This window comes from Calidris pugnax, unplaced genomic scaffold (assembly GCF_001431845.1).
Source record: "Calidris pugnax isolate Ruff unplaced genomic scaffold, ASM143184v1 scaffold425, whole genome shotgun sequence".
Taxonomy (NCBI): domain Eukaryota; kingdom Metazoa; phylum Chordata; class Aves; order Charadriiformes; family Scolopacidae; genus Calidris; species Calidris pugnax.
Genome location: NW_015091137.1, coordinates 276,620 through 291,713, shown reverse-complemented (window position 1 = coordinate 291,713; position 15,094 = coordinate 276,620). Strand labels below are relative to the sequence as shown.

At 60.8% G+C, this 15,094-nt stretch overlaps 3 protein-coding genes across 4 annotated transcripts in view; 2 read left to right on the top strand and 1 right to left on the bottom strand.

Moving 5' to 3' along the window:
• Positions 1 to 9,549, top strand: part of HMHA1 (histocompatibility (minor) HA-1) — a 20,697-nt gene extending 11,148 nt beyond the window's left edge. Inside the window, exons 8-23 of the mRNA XM_014958559.1 lie at positions 187 to 271; positions 449 to 559; positions 1,184 to 1,264; positions 1,481 to 1,660; positions 1,886 to 2,023; positions 2,309 to 2,499; positions 2,817 to 2,962; positions 3,385 to 3,462; positions 3,857 to 3,961; positions 4,397 to 4,560; positions 5,125 to 5,313; positions 5,655 to 5,792; positions 7,648 to 7,886; positions 8,039 to 8,300; positions 8,755 to 8,857; positions 9,044 to 9,549. Of these exons, the coding sequence (XP_014814045.1) occupies positions 187 to 271; positions 449 to 559; positions 1,184 to 1,264; positions 1,481 to 1,660; positions 1,886 to 2,023; positions 2,309 to 2,499; positions 2,817 to 2,962; positions 3,385 to 3,462; positions 3,857 to 3,961; positions 4,397 to 4,560; positions 5,125 to 5,313; positions 5,655 to 5,792; positions 7,648 to 7,886; positions 8,039 to 8,300; positions 8,755 to 8,857; positions 9,044 to 9,438 (2,605 nt within the window). The 3' untranslated portion in view covers positions 9,439 to 9,549. The remainder of the gene's footprint in view (positions 1 to 186; positions 272 to 448; positions 560 to 1,183; positions 1,265 to 1,480; positions 1,661 to 1,885; positions 2,024 to 2,308; positions 2,500 to 2,816; positions 2,963 to 3,384; positions 3,463 to 3,856; positions 3,962 to 4,396; positions 4,561 to 5,124; positions 5,314 to 5,654; positions 5,793 to 7,647; positions 7,887 to 8,038; positions 8,301 to 8,754; positions 8,858 to 9,043) is intronic.
• A 2,303-nt stretch (positions 9,550 to 11,852) lies between these two features.
• On the bottom strand, positions 11,853 to 14,930 carry POLR2E (polymerase (RNA) II (DNA directed) polypeptide E, 25kDa). 2 transcript variants are annotated; one of them, XM_014958577.1, is made up of 8 exons: positions 14,830 to 14,930; positions 14,496 to 14,670; positions 13,877 to 13,992; positions 13,383 to 13,463; positions 13,112 to 13,170; positions 12,853 to 12,931; positions 12,336 to 12,414; positions 11,853 to 12,007 (listed from the first exon to the last, which is right to left on the bottom strand). In XM_014958577.1, the coding sequence occupies exons 1-7, from the start codon at positions 14,884 to 14,886 to the stop codon at positions 12,349 to 12,351; spliced, it is 633 nt and encodes a 210-aa protein (XP_014814063.1). In that variant the 5' UTR covers positions 14,887 to 14,930; the 3' UTR covers positions 11,853 to 12,007; positions 12,336 to 12,348. The 2 variants fall into 2 exon arrangements, with proteins under 2 accessions (XP_014814063.1, XP_014814065.1); XM_014958579.1 differs by having other exon boundaries at positions 14,847 to 14,924.
• A 73-nt stretch (positions 14,931 to 15,003) lies between these two features.
• GPX4 (glutathione peroxidase 4) overlaps positions 15,004 to 15,094 on the top strand; it is a 2,290-nt gene continuing 2,199 nt past the window's right edge. The window contains exon 1 of the mRNA XM_014958564.1: positions 15,004 to 15,068. Within this exon, the coding sequence (XP_014814050.1) occupies positions 15,004 to 15,068 (65 nt within the window). The remainder of the gene's footprint in view (positions 15,069 to 15,094) is intronic.

Sequence of the window (15,094 nt, the reverse complement as noted above, 5' to 3'; positions counted from 1 at the left end):
GGGGGGGGGGGTGAACTCTTCAGAGCAGCATCAGAACAGGTTGAGGTTCTGGATGATCAATGAGGCTGAGGGAGCCAGACACTGCAGGGACACTGGTGACCTTCATTCCTGATGTTCCTGGTTTATTTTTTTGGAAGGAACCCAATCAGCAGGGAAATCCTGGTGTTTCCTATGTCTGTTCACTTATTCCAAAACTTCTCTTCCAGAGATGGAGTTTGCCAAAGGGCTTCAGAAGATGGCAAACAGCTGCAAGCAAACCATCAGTCAGGAGGTGAGGGCACATGTCCCTAAAGCCACCCAGTGTCGGGGCTGTGTCAGGAGGGAGCAGCCCCTGGAGAGCCCGTCCTGAGTGACCCAGCTCCAGAGCCCAGGGGAACTGGAGGATGCGTCTCCTCCGGTTCACACCATGGGGCTGGGGCTCAGGGTCACTCCTGTTCTCGTTTCTCAGACCAACATGCCTTTCCTGTCCATCTACCTGCTGGCCCTGGAGCAGGACATGGAGCACGGCACCTCGGTCCTGCAGGCGGCCAACACCCTGCAGCAGCAAACCTTCCTGCAGGTGAGGGGACAAAAGGCCATCTCAGAGGGGTCTTCCCTGGCAGCGAGGGAGGCTGGTGGTCTCCTTAGTCCTCTGCCACAGGCAGCTCTTCCAGAAACTGGAATCCAGGGAATCCAGCTGCTGCTGGGCTCAGCCACCGCGTGGTCTCAGCATTCCCCAGCTTTGCTCTGGCCTTGGTGGATCCATGAGCCCAAGCTCTCAGCCAGATCTAACCCCCTTCGAGGTCTGGGAGAAACCCCCCCCAGGTCTGGCAGATCCACCAGCATCTCCTTATCCATCTCCACCTCATCCGAGGTCTCTCTGGTTCCCCCACCAGCCCAGCCCAAGCTCCCCCCAGGGAGAGCCGCTCTCCGGGGCCGTGTCCCAGGGAGGGGGCCGGTGTCCCTGTGTCCCCTCGCTGCAGAGGGTGGCTCTGCCTTAGCTCGGTCCGGAGCTCCTGGCACTTCCCAGGCTGCAGATCTTTGTCCGTGACACAAACCCTCCCTGTAACCGAGCCCAGATGTGCTGGGGAATGATAACAACCGCCGCGGGGAACCTCTCCTTGCAAAGCCCTTTTTGCAAAGGGGAGAGCAGCCGGCGTTTCGCTCAGACCAGCCCGGGGGCTCTCTCTCCCTCCCGATTCAGCCCCTGACAGTGAGACGCCTCGAGCATGAGAAGCGGAGGAAGGAGATCAAGGAGCAGTGGCACCGGGCGCAGAGGAAGCTGGTGAGTACCAGCCACGCAGCAGGGGCAGGGTTTGTGCCCCTGAGCCCACCCTGGAGAACTCCAGACTCGTTCCCCTCCCTGGATGGTGGGGTCCTGGCCCCCCTCCAGCAGCGTTGGGTGCTTTGTCCCAGAAAAGGGGTCCTGGGGAGGTTGTGGGAGGTAACGATGCCCTTGGGGAGCTCAGTCCTCACCCGGGGTCACTGCTCTCCTGGGCAGCAAGAGGCGGAGGTGAACCTGCGCAAGGCCAAGCAGATCTACATGCAGCGCAGCGAGGAGCACGAGAAGGCCAAGTGCACGGCGGCGAAGGCGGAGGAGGAGCAGCAGAACACCACCAGCAGCATCACCACCAAAACCCTGGACAAGAAGCGGCGGCTGGAAGAGGAAGCCAAGAACAAGGTAGGAACATGACAGCTCTGGACCAGGGCTGAGCCTGGCAAGAACCTTCTCAGGCCTCACTGTCCCAGCACAGGGGCAGCCCTGAGCGAAGTGGGGTGAACTGAGCTCCCCACGGATCCTCGAACACAGCCCTGGAAAAGGGAAGGGGGTCCAAGTGCAGAGAGATGTCCTCCTTATTCTCCTTACCTGTGAGCTCTTTCCATCTCTTGCCCTCCTGGGTCTCAGGCAGAAGAGGCGATGGCCACGTATCGGACCTGTGTGGCGGATGCAAATACCCAGAAGCAGGAGCTGGAGGACACCAAGGTGAACTCCCTGCGGCAGATCCATGAGGTGATCAAACAGAGCGACCAGGTCATCAAGACGGTGAGTGGGGTTGGCTTGGGATGGTCCCCAGGGCCGGGGGGTGGCCGTGCCCTGCTCAGGAGGGGGTCAGAGCTGCCCCCCGAGCTGACCTGGCTTCAGCTGAGCTCCGGGTGGACGTGAGCTCTCCTGACTCCCTGGTGCTCTGAAACGCCACGGCTCAAGGCTGCAGACCAAGCACCGCTCCGTGCTCCTGATGGCCCCCTCACCCGCAGCTCCTCGTCTCTCTCTGCCCTGTCCATCGGCTCACAGGGCTCACGCCTGATTTTCTCTCCGTGCTGCTTTCAGGCCACCATCTCCTTCTACCAGATCATGCACATGCAGACGGCTCCGCTGCCCGTCAACTTCCAGACGCTGTGCGAGAGCAGCAAGCTGTACGACCCGGGACAGCAGTACGCCTCCCACGTCCGGCAGCTGCAGCGCGGGGACGAACCCGACATCCAGTACGACTTCGAGCCCTACGTGTCGCACAACGTCGGGTAGGAAGGGAGAGGGAAAAATCCCCCCCTGTTTTACATTCGCCTTCTCTGTCGTGGGCAAAATCCCCCGGGGCTGGCTCTGTGCCCCCCCCACCACCCCCCGCAGACACCAGCGTGCTTCCTGCTGGGAAAACTGGGGCTGGACCAGCTGGGAATCCCTCTCCCGTCCCCCCATGGGTGGGAGAGGCTCTCTAGTGCCCAAGGCAGAGGACTGCAAATCCCAAGACATGTGGAGAGCGGCCATGAATAAGGTTTTCAGGTCTCCTTCCTTCTCATCCACTCAGATGTTCCCTTTCCTCCTTCCTTCTGCCCACCAGGTCCCCCTTGGCTCGCGCACGGAAGGGCAGCTTCAATGCCAACGACTTCTCCACGGTCACGGGCTCAGACGGGGCCGGGGCCGGCTCGGAAGGAGGAGCAGGAGCCAAGGAGCAGCAGAGCGGGGCCACGGGGGCCGAGCGGAGAGGTGAGCCCCCCGCCCTCAGCACCCCCAGCCCCACAGCTGGGGGCAACAGAAGCAAAGCCAGACCTCCATGGGTACTGGGGGGCTCCTCTTTGCAGCAGGAGGACAGGCTGGAAGCTTTGTGAGCTGAATTTCCTGAAGGACACAAAATCAGATCCATGGGGGGAGGGTGTTGCTCTTGCTACCGCTGCCAAACAGACCACTCTATCTCCCCAAGACCATTCTCCATCTCCCCGTCTCTTCTTTCCCATCCTGGATGGTGTTACTGAGGGCCCCACAACCCCACCAGCCCCTTCCCCACCCTGTCAGCAGGAAACCAGGCACCTTTCTTCAGGAGTTTGTTTCCCAGAGTCCAGGTGCTTCTCCCGTGTTTCTCCCGAAACGCAGGAAGCAATCTCAAGAGAACTATGTGTTTTCCTCTGCAGGGGGGAGAGGACACCAGGTCCACAAATCCTGGCCGACCTCCGTCACTGAAGGTGACAGCAGCCTGGATTCGAGCGCAGGTAGATCCCAAAACCAGCCCAGGGTGCGGGGTCCTTCCTCTTTCACACCCTCACCCCAAACCCAGAGCCTCAGAGCTGGGCAGGACCCACCACTTCTCCTTTCGATCTGCCTGGTCACAGCACCGTGTTGTAAATAAACTGCCCTGATCCCCGTCCCCAGCAGGGTGGGATGGGGTGGGAAGAGGGACCACGGAGCTTCATGCTGCTCTGGCTGCAGCGGGGCACTGTCTGGGCGGGCACAGCCCCTGCTCCCTCCCAGGTTCTTATTTTCTCCCAAGAGCTGCCCCAAGAGCCACGCAAGACAGACAAATTCTTGCCGTGGGGTTCAGAGAGCTCTCGGAAGAGCAGCAGCTTCCCCAGTGGCCTCACGGGCTGGTGGGTTTTCTTTTGGCAGGTGAATTTGGCCATAAGCTCCAGCGACTGTCTTCCAACGGCACCATGTCCTCCAGCGAGGAGCTGGAGGAGAAGGATGAGAACACCACCACCCCCTTCGAGCAGAGTAGGTGACAGCACAGGAGGGGACATGGTGCCCTCCCAGGTTCTTATTTTCTCCCAAGAGCTGCCCCAAGAGCCACGCAAGACAGACAAATTCTTGCCGTGGGGTTCAGAGAGCTCTCGGAAGAGCAGCAGCTTCCCCAGTGGCCTCACGGGCTGGTGGGTTTTCTTTTGGCAGGTGAATTTGGCCATAAGCTCCAGCGACTGTCTTCCAACGGCACCATGTCCTCCAGCGAGGAGCTGGAGGAGAAGGATGAGAACACCACCACCCCCTTCGAGCAGAGTAGGTGACAGCACAGGAGGGGACATGGTGCCCCCAGTGTGCCCCCACCACCACCACCACGGCTGAGCCAACTGTGGGCTGACTTTCCCCAAATTCGGTAGTTCTGGTAGCTCGGCAGCCTGGCTGCAGCTGCGTTTCCTTGTGCTCTGCCCGTAGGCATCAACGGGATGACCCCGGAGATGGCGGCTCCGACGGGGCCCTTCCGCAACGTCGGCTTGTCCAAGGCTGCCCAGACCCACCGGCTGCGCAAGCTCCGCGCCCCCTCCAAGTGCCGGGAGTGCAACAGCTACGTCTACTTCCAGGGAGCAGAGTGCGAGGAGGTAAAGCTGGGAGGAGAGGGAAGAGGAGGGGGAAGAGGAGTGGGAAGAGGAGTGGGAAGAGGAGTGGGAAGAGGAGTGGGAAGAGGAGTGGGCGGGTGGAGGAGATGGAGGATACGTCCCATGAAGGGGGAGACCTCACCACTACCAGCGTTCTGTCCCGGGATTCACTCCATCCCCAGAGCCACACGTTGTCACTCGGGTGTCACAGGTTGGCTGTGGAAACCCAACCAGCAGCTCTGACGTGGTCAAGCCCCAGGTGTAACCACAGCCAGGAGGTCTGGGTTCCCTCTTCCCTGAGCCTCAGCAGAGGCACCAGCATGAATTTTGGGGCAGGACCACCCACTTGCTTTGACCTGTCTTTGGGGAGACGTTCCTCCTTTGGGGAGGGGTCCGTGCGCTTTGCATGGTCCTGTGGTGACCCCAGGAAAGGCATTTTTCCTGCCTGCCATCCTGTCCAACCAGCTCCTCATTCTCTGAGCCGTGCCTGGTGTCCCCTGGTGGCTGCCCCTCGGCCTGACCCACGGTGCTGCCTCCCACCCCACGCATTTCCCTCCTGTTTCCCAGTGCTGCCTGGCCTGTCACAAGAAGTGTCTGGAGACCTTGGCCATCCAGTGCGGGCACAAGAAACTCCAAGGGAAGCTGCAGCTCTTTGGGCAAGACTTCACCAAGGCTTCTCAGAGCAGCTCTGACGGCATCCCCTTCATCATCAAGAAGTGCATTTCAGAGATCGAGAAGCGGGCGCTGAAGACCAAGGTGACACACTCTCTCTTCCGTCTTCTTCAGCTCCGCTGCCTTCTCTTGAACCACCTCCTGCCTTGGTAGAACAGACCCGTTTTTCAGATTCCTTGAGGCAGGAAGCCAGAAAGTCCCGGGTGATAAACTTGGCCCTGATTCCCCAAACTCTGACCTTGGAAACTCACTTCTCTTGCCTCCCTCCTTCCTGAGAAACAGGAGTGACAGTAACATCTGAGCTGGAAGGGGATGTCCCAGAAGGACTTCTGAGAGGGATTTCCAGCCCCTGGAATTTCACTGTCTCATGCAAACAGCAAGAAAAGCGCCTTCTCATCTCAACTCCACTTTTCTCTCTGTTACAGGGCATCTACCGAGTTAATGGTGTCAAGACCCGGGTGGAGAAGCTTTGCCAGGCATTTGAGAATGGGAAAGAGCTGGTGGAGCTCTCCCAGGCCTCCCCTCATGATATCAGCAACGTCTTGAAGCTCTACCTGAGACAGGTAAGGTGCTGGTGACACCTCCTGCCGGGGGGAGAGGTGCCCAGAAGAAAGAACTGCCCCAAACCAAACCTGGCACCACCGAGTTGCCTCTGGCAAGAGTAATTCTGTGCAAACTGGGCAGAACTTGTGGGTGCTGAGGGGATGTGACATGAGCCCACTGTCACTTCGCCGGGGTCCTGCGCCGTTGCGTCAGCACCCGCAGGCAGAGGACGTGCAGAGACACCAGACCCTCCCTCCCCTTCGCCCCGGGGGAACCAGCACCTCGAAAAGGGAAGTGATCCAGCAAAGGCCACTCCGCACAGGGCTGACATCACGTCTCCCCGTCCCACTGTGTCCCTCGGGTGTCCCCGTGGTGGGCTCAGATGGGTGCTGTGTCCCTTAAGTCACCCCGTGGTGGCTCAGACGGGTGCTGTGCCCATCGGTGGGCTCTGACAGGTCCTGTCCTCTTGCCCAGAAGAAAGAACTGCCCCAAACCAAACCTGGCACCACCGAGTTGCCTCTGGCAAGAGTAATTCTGTGCAAACTGGGCAGAACTTGTGGGTGCTGAGGGGATGTGACATGAGCCCACTGTCACTTCGCCGGGGTCCTGCGCCGTTGCGTCAGCACCCGCAGGCAGAGGACGTGCAGAGACACCAGACCCTCCCTCCCCTTCGCCCCGGGGGAACCAGCACCTCGAAAAGGGAAGTGATCCAGCAAAGGCCACTCCGCACAGGGCTGACATCACGTCTCCCCGTCCCACTGTGTCCCTCGGGTGTCCCCGTGGTGGGCTCAGATGGGTGCTGTGTCCCTTAAGTCACCCCGTGGTGGGCTCAGACGGGTGCTGTGCCCGTCGGTGGGCTCTGACGGGTCTGTCCTCCGCCCCCAGCAAACACCAAGACGCAAACTCAAAAACTGGCAGCGCAAACGGCATCACCCACATCCTCCAACCAGCCACCACAAGGCAGAAGGAGAGGAAGCAGCTGCTTCTTCGCTCTGCAGCCTCCCTGCTTAACTCTTTCCTGCTGCCTTTCTCGGGGCGCTGCTCTAACCCCCCAGAAGGGCTCCCGTGCCGTAACCCCGGCATCGGGCTCAGCTGCAGGAGGGATCCGTGTCCCTGGGTCCCTGCACAGGCAGAAGGGCCCTGAACCACCTCTGTGGTTTCTCCAGAGAAGAAAAGCAGAGTGGAGAGAGGAGGAATCAGCCCTGAGCCATGACCCACCCTCCCACTGCAGAGAAACGGGTTTAAAGTCCCTCTGTGAAGCGTTGGGCTGGAGGGACCCTGCTCTGCTGTGGGTTTTGGTCCCCAAAACCATCCCTTGAAGCCACTCTGAGAACGTTTCCAGCCAGGCAAAAACCACCAATTAGTTAATGCACTGCGCAGGGTGCCTCATACAAATTTCAAAGCAAGAGTTTCCACCTAACCACAGCCCCACCTTTGCTGCAGGCTACGCCGATCACATCCTGCCTTCTCTGCCCCAGAACAATCCGTCCTCTCTCATTCCTCTCCCTCCAACCACCTCCCGTCCGCTGGGAACCGGCTGCTCTGCCCACCCGGGGCCAGGGCTTTTCTAGGGAAAAGAGAGAACCCCTGAACCCTGACCGGGGGGACCCATCCAGCAGAGAGCACCCCTGGGCTCATCAAATGCTGCTTTTTTGCTTGAACTTCAAAGGTGCTAATTGGCTGGGACAAACAAGGCAGGATTTACATGCTTCAGGAGACGGATAAATAAACATTACCTTCAGGCTGCGTGCTCTGCGGGCGCTGGACGTGTTCCCCCGCTGTAGGAAGGTTCCCTCAGCTCAGGACCCTTGGGCAGGGCTGGGTCTCAGGGGGACAGTGCTCCCCGGCACCCACCTCCCCTCTTCTTGGTTGCAGCTGCCGGAGCCCATCATGCCCTTCCGCCTGTACAACGAGCTGATGGGGCTGGCCAAGGAGAGCCTGCAGGGCGGCGAGGGCAAGGGCAAGGGCGGCAAGGGCGGCCCTGAGCTGGTGGACAAGGGAGCCGACACCGACAAGGTGGTGATGAACCTGGTGCTGAAGCTGAAGGAGCTGCTGAAGGAGCTTCCCTTGGAGAACATGGCCACGCTCCAGTACCTCCTGCAGCACCTGAGAAGGTGAGGAGAAGTGCAGAGCCCCTGCGGGTGCTGGGGCACATTCCCTCTCTTCCCAGCAGCTCCTCCAGCCTGGATGTGCCAGGATGGGCAAGCTCTGCCCGTCTACCCATCCCTTCTCCCGGCTTCCTCTCATGAGTTCCTCCTCCTCCCAGGATTGTGGAAGTGGAACAGGACAACAAAATGACCTCGAGCAACCTGGGCATCGTCTTTGGGCCGACGCTGATGCGCCCGAGGCCCACGGATGCCACTATTTCCTTGTCCTCACTGGTCGATTATCCCCACCAAGCTCGCATCATCGAGGCGCTCATCATCTTCTATTCCACCATCTTTGAGAACAAGGAGAGCACAGTGCTGGCCAACTCCAGCAAATTCTCCATGGACAGCAGGGAGGAGGCAGCCAGCAGCTCGGACCTGGTAGGAGTCTGTGGGGCAGGGAGCACCCTGAGGGGACGGGGATCCCACCAAGACACCCTGTCTGTGCTCGAAACCCGGAGCAGATCAGCCGGGGCAGCCCCTCCTGCAGCCCCAGCACCCCTGAGCAGTGCCCGGCCGTGGGCTCTGCCCCACAGATGGCACCAGGGACACTCCCCATCCCTGCTGTGCCCCACGATGGTACAGGCCTGGCCAACGCTGCTGCCCTTCTCTGAGAAACCCTGCCTTGCTTCATCACATCCCCCCGTGCACCCCTACTCCACTCGCGAGTGATTTTCTGCCCCAAAAGAGCAGTCCCCGCAGGTGACAGGCAGGGGGTGGGAGGATGGAGCCTACTCACCTTTACACAGGGAGGAAAAGATGGCATTTCCCTGTGTCTCGGTGAATGAGAACGTTTCCTTCTCCTCCGTGCCCTCACCACTGCTCTTCCTCCCAGGCCAACGCAGGGTCCCAGCCTCCAGCTCCCCCCGGCAGCGTCCCCCACCCGGAGCCGCCTTCGGAGAAGGGAAATTTGGGTTACGGCTCTGACTCATTCACAGGTAAGAGAAAGGTGCCCGGTGGCTCCCCCCGAGTGGACACAGGTCTCTCGGGAGGTACCGGTGTCACCAGCGGCGACACCTCAACACCTTCCCCTGCCCCGAGGACCACGAGGTTGCTGGGCCGAGCTCCTGCCGGAGCCGTGGTGCCGGGCGAGAGCGTAGCGCGGGGCTCCCTCTGTCCCGCAGAGTCCGGCGACCGCTCCGTCGACTCCGACTCGGAGCTGGAGGACAGCGGGGACCTGGGGGCTGCCACCGGGGTCCCACCACGAACCCAGCTCAGCAAACAGGGGAGCGAGACCAGCACGGAGGAGGCTCAGTTCTGCGAGGAGGGCAGCGAGGGCCAGCGGAGCCGCAGCTGCAGCGTGGGGCAGTGGGGGGGGACGAGCACCGCTCCCCGCTGCCGCAGCCCCCCGGGAGAGGAGCAAAGCGACGCAGAGGAACCCCCCGGGAGCCGCCTCTCTGCTGCCAGCACGGACCCCAACACGAACCAGTCCAACAACGTGTCCTCCTCGCCCACTGCTGCCCGGGGTCCGGCAGCCGGGAGCCCAGGGGGCGGCGAGCAGCAGCCCCAGTTCATTTGAGCCCCCCGACAAAAGCCCCCCGGACGCTGGGAGGGGGCAAAGGGGCAGAACCCAGATGCCGCCCGGGAGCAGCGAGGCGCGGAGCTGGGCTGGGGAGGGTGGGGAGGGCCCGCACGGAGCCCCGGGGATCTCGGGGGGGTTTGGTGTGGGGGCTACAGGCACGTCCTCACTGCTCCGTGGCTGCAGCTTTCACACAAAACCCCCCGAGCCCCTCGGCTCCCGACGGGGGACACAGGGCCAGGCTGCCCTGACTGCCGGGGACAGGACCAGCAGCCCAGAACTACGTGTCCTGGGAAGGAGCTGAAGCCCGCAGAGCCCTCACTGCTTGTTCCGGGCTGGGAAGGGACCCGGGGCTCTGCTGCTCCCCCGCCGGGACACGGGCTTTGGTTTCGCTGCGCTCCCTGATCCCGCGCCCCCGCTGCAGAAACGGGGCAGGAAGGGTCAAAGGATGTGACCGTCCCCGCTGGCCGCGCCGGAGGGGAGGACACTGGGAGAGGTCACAGGACAGACGGACAACACTGAGCACCGTGGGCTCGGGCTGGATCTGGGAAGGGGACACGGCACTGAGCTTGGCGCAGCCGGGTAAAATCCCCCCGCACCCTCTCGCACGGAGCCGCCACCGGCCGCATCGCCTGCCAGGCCCTGAGAGGGGCAATTATCGTTTCTAACTGACTGTTCCTGTCACCCCACCTCCAGCCGGGGGTTTGCTGCCCCCACACCCCTAAGGGACAGGGGGCTCAGGCCCTGCCGGCCTCGGGGGACGAGGTTTGTGCTGCTCCGTGTGTTTATGGGCATTTTTCTACCTGGTGGGAGTCTCGTGAAGAGCAGCCACCGGCCGTGAGCGGGGACGGGGGGTCCTGGCTGCAGGGTCCTGAGCTTTGCCTCATCTCTCAGGGTTTGGTTTTTCGATAGACATTTGGTCTCCGAAAATCTGAGCTGTGAATCCAGGGCTGCCCCGGGGCTCCTCCAGCGGGGCAGGGAGCAGGGAACCAGGGGGAGACCCTGGCCGGGTCCCAGCCCCCACCACTCTCAGAGGCTTTTTTTTTGGTTGGTTAGTTTTTGGTTTTGTTTTTTTTTTGTAAAGAGATAATAACCCTTCATGAATCCACTACCTCTGCTGGCAAAGGAACTTTGAGGGTCCAATGAGACCAGTCAAAGCATATTTTTTTTAAAGCTATGAGACTTTTCTGCACTGAAGCTATAGAGAAACCAGTAGATTTTAAGCTTAGAAAGAGCTGAAAGCTGTTTCCTTCTATTCCCCTGCTGCTGCCCGGGTGCGTCCCCAATGTCACCGCCCAACGTGCCACCAGGCCTGGCCGGGGACAGAGGCGTGAGGGCACCTCACACGGGGGACACGCGCAGCCCAGGGCTCCTGAGGAATTGCACAAACCCAAAGCTTTCTCTAATAATCAGCCAGAGCCCCCCCGGGGGGGACGCTGGATCTCGGTCCCTCTGCTCACGCGTGGGAGCAGCCGCCCCTCGGGGCAGCGAGGGGAGGGCAGGGGCCGAGGGAGCCACGGGGGAGGGGTCCCAGGCACGCCGAGCGGTGTGTGGGGGTCACACGCACCCCCTTACTGCAGAACTGGGCGACTGACCCCGCAGAGGATCAGTCCCCGGCACAGGGAGAGCCCGGGGGCAGGGCAGGGTAAAGGTACAACCCCCCAGGTAACGCACAGGTAAATGGTTTATCCCTGAGCCACGGAGGAGCCCGAAGCTCTTCCAGCTCTTCAGCCAGACGCTGGGATTGTCCAGCGGCTCCTTTCCCCGGCAGCAGGAGGGAGGGGGCTCAGAGCCCCCCCTGCCCGGGCGGTACCAGGAGTGAGAGACTGCGAGGGTGGGAGCGAGGGAGGGGACAGAAGGGGACAGAAGGGGACACCACGCGCTTGAGCTTCCCGTGGTGCCAGCCCCTTCTCTCTGCACGTCAAGGGGAGCGTGTTCGCTGCCACGCGCTGCTGCAGACGCCCATACGCGTTTCGCTGTGTTCGGATCGACACGATTCCCAAAATTAAATAAAACGTGTGTGTTCCAACCTGTGTCCGTCCCGGGGATCTTCCAGACCCACACACTGCGGTCGCAGGAGGCTACACACCATAAGGAAGGACTCCAAGTATTTCTAGCAAGTAAACTGAAGTTTAAAAAACCCTCAAGAGACCTGAAACAGACTAAAATGAAAGTGGCCGGGGGAGATAAGTGACTCTCCAGCGCAGCATCCGAACATGGAGACCTCAGGACAAGGGCTGGAGGGGGGAGAAGGAAGGAGGCAGCACCAGAACCACAGACCGAGCTCCGAGCCCTCGGCGATGGAGAGTCCAGCAGAGCCCCGGCCACAGAGCACCCCAAACACAACGGGGAACAGGGGAACCCCCCGAGTCCAGAAGGGACAGGGAGAGGCTGAGAAACACAGCACCAGTGAGGAACAGCCAGAGTACAAACCTTTATTATTTATTAAAAATAAGATTCTATAAAATAAAGCAGGAAAGCAGAGGCCCTTTTCCACTTGCCTCCTGCTGCGCCAGGCTTGAGTCCTTCAAAGACCTTCAAAGACCAAGGGGTTACAGCAAAGTCGACACTGAAAAACAAAGAATTAGGCCCAGTAACATCCCTGCAGGGAACATCTAAGAAAAGGCAGAGATCTCGGAGTGTCTGTGACTCGCTGGCATCACACAACTCCCCCGCAGAACTTGGGGTGTGAATCACCCCACCGAGCCCCACCGACCACCCCAAACACCCACACCGAGGCCAGGAAAGCCTTGCCCCGCTCCGTCCCCTCGCTCACAGCTCCCTGCACACACAGTCTAAAGCTCTGAGACAACCTTTTCCCAGAGGCAGCTCACTCCACTCAGCCCCCCTGCTCCCCCGAGGCCTCCGCTGTCGGGGGGGTTCACACTCAGCCTTACCCCGCAGCCCCGGTCACTGCACCAGGCGGTAGGTGATGTACCGGCCCGCGGTCTCGCTCGGTCGTATGATCTTCACCACCTGGAGGGGGGACAGAAGGGACTGCTGAGGGGGAGGAGCTGGTGGCAGCACCCCCACAGGGCTCCCCGGCCCCACACAGACACAGACCCTGGCAGTGTGGGGCTCTCAGCAGCCACAGAGACGCTGGTGCCGAGCTCCCCACTTCAGGTGGGGGCACAGGGTGGAAGTGCAGCCCCCCCAGTGCGAGGGGAGGGGAGATGGCAGAGTGTGGGGCTGTGTCACATCTCATCTGTCACCCACCAGTTCAGCAGGTGGCTGAGACTGCCGTGTCCTCACCAGAAACCTGCTCACTGTACACACACCCGCCCCCCACCCACCACAGCTTTTATGTTTAAAAGAGACCCCCCCTCTGCTGCCTCCGGGAGCTCTGAAATACCTCCGAGGATCCCCCCTCCTGGCCCTGCCCACGGCTGGTGCCCGAGTCTATTCCTCTCTCACCTGCCCCCGCTTTATTCCGAAGTACCGGGCTACGGGATCCCCGGCCTGTATCCTGGGGAGCTGGTTCTCCCTGAGTTTACTGGGTGGGGGGTTAAGGAGAAGCTCCCCCCGCAGAACCCGCGACCGGCCCACGCTCCCCTTCGTCAGCACAGCTCAGGGAACAGAGTCACAAACCATCACACGCAGATACACTCATTTTCAGCCCAAAGCCCGTCTGCCTCACACCCAGGCAGGAAGGGAAGGAACAAACAAAGGATACTATCTGGCCAGCAGCTCAGTTACTTCTTCTTTTGTCATGACAACGTGCTCCGGGACCAACTGTAAACAAGGGAGGGGAGGGAGGGTGAGATCAGGAAGCCAGAGAAAGGCAGTGGCTCCTCACAGCGGCGGGAGAAGCAACTGGTTTGTCAGGAAGAAAACTCAGCGCGTCGCTCAGCCCAGAGGCCGAGAAGGTCCCTGGGAGCAGCACGAGCCACAGCTCAGCACCAGAGACCGGCCATCCCACCCTCGCTCCGCCCGACACCGCTCACCTCGTGCTCCGTGATGTTGATCAGAAGCTCCTGCTGCAGGAACTGCTCCAGGATGTATTTGGGAGCCATGTCCACCAGGGACTGGGAAGGGAAAGCTCTGTCAGACGGGACAGCCCTGCCCCTCCATCAACAGCCGCCACGGCGAGCGTGGGGTCACCACACTCGTGCTCACACAGACACAGCTACGACATCTCCTGAGCACTGCCAAACACACCTCCTGAGCACTGCCAAACATCCCCTTTTCCCTTGGCTGCTCCTGGGCCCTCGGCTGTTCTTCTGGAACCAGAACCAGCTGTTCTGGCCAAATGCACTTGCACATTAAGCAAGAGCCTGCATTAAGGTACCAAAGGCTTCAGCAAAAGATTTTATCTGGAAGGATATTCTAGGCTTTTATTTACCTAAAGCAGCGTATAAAACAGACAAGCAAGACATCCCTGGCCCACAGCAACCCCCTGGCTGGCTCTCAGGCAGCCTCTCCTGACGGCAGTTCGTACCTGCTTTGCCGAGGGGGTCATGCCCTGCTGCACCACGATGAGTGCTCTGGTGATGTTCTCCTCCTGCATCCTCTGGCAGTACATCTTGATTGTCTTTATTCCAACCTTGGGCTCCTCTGGGGAAGGAGTTTCAGAGGAAAAGGGGTTACACAAAGAGCCCTCCCTCATTCTCTTAACCCCCCCAGAGAGCAACACACGCCCTTCTGGCTGCATGAGGACCTGGACAGGCTGGAAGAGTGGGCTAACGAGAACCTTATGAAGTTCAACAAGGACAAGTGTAAGGCTTTGCACCTGGGAAAACATAATCCCAGAGTGCAGCGGGGACTGGGATCTCCCAGGGGAGCAGCGCTGTGGGAAGGGTCCTGGGGGTCAACATGAGTGGAATTCTATGGCTCTAGGATGGTTCTAGGATGATTTTATGATTCTAGGGTGGGTCTGAAATGATTCTAGGATGATTCTATGGCTTTAGGATGGTGCTAGGATTATGCTAGGGTCATTCTATAGCCCTAGGGTGGTTCTAAGACGATTCTATGGTTCCAGGGTGGCTCTAGGATAGTTGTAGGGTTCTTCCACCCCGCTCCTGACCCCGGGAACGGCGGCCAGCGCGCTCTGAGCTCACCCGGGAAGAAGACGAACATCTGGTCGGTGGGATCGTCGTTATGAGCCACCAGCACCGTCAGGTCGGTGCGGCGGGGCCGCCCCTCGCTGGGTTTGTCACCGAACTGAGCCTTGAACTCCTCCAGCGTCTGATCCAGCTCGTCCTGGGTCACCAGGTAGCCCCGGTCGTGGCAGAGCTGCCGAGAAAACACCCCCTTTCACCTCAGGCCGACCGTCATCATCACCGGGGACGCGCCGGGGTAGGCCGCAACCACACCTAACCGGGCCGCAACGACACCCACCGGGCCCCTGAGCACCCCACACCCCCTCTAAACCCCGCCGGCTCCCCCCCGCACCTGCATAATGGTCTTACGGATCTTCCACAGGCGATACGTCTCCTCCTCGTCGTCCATCTTTCCCTCACGGCCCGAGGACCCCGCGGCTGCCCCGGCGGCGCCTCAGGCGCCGCCGGGGCAGCCGCGGGGTCCTCGGGCCTAGGGGCTTCTGGGAGTTGTAGTCCCCCGCTGTTAATGGGGCGGTTCGCCGCCATTATCCCGCCGGGCACGCTGATTGGCTGCGCGGCCCGCAGGAGGCGGTGCCTTAAGGCTTCCCGCCCGGCCG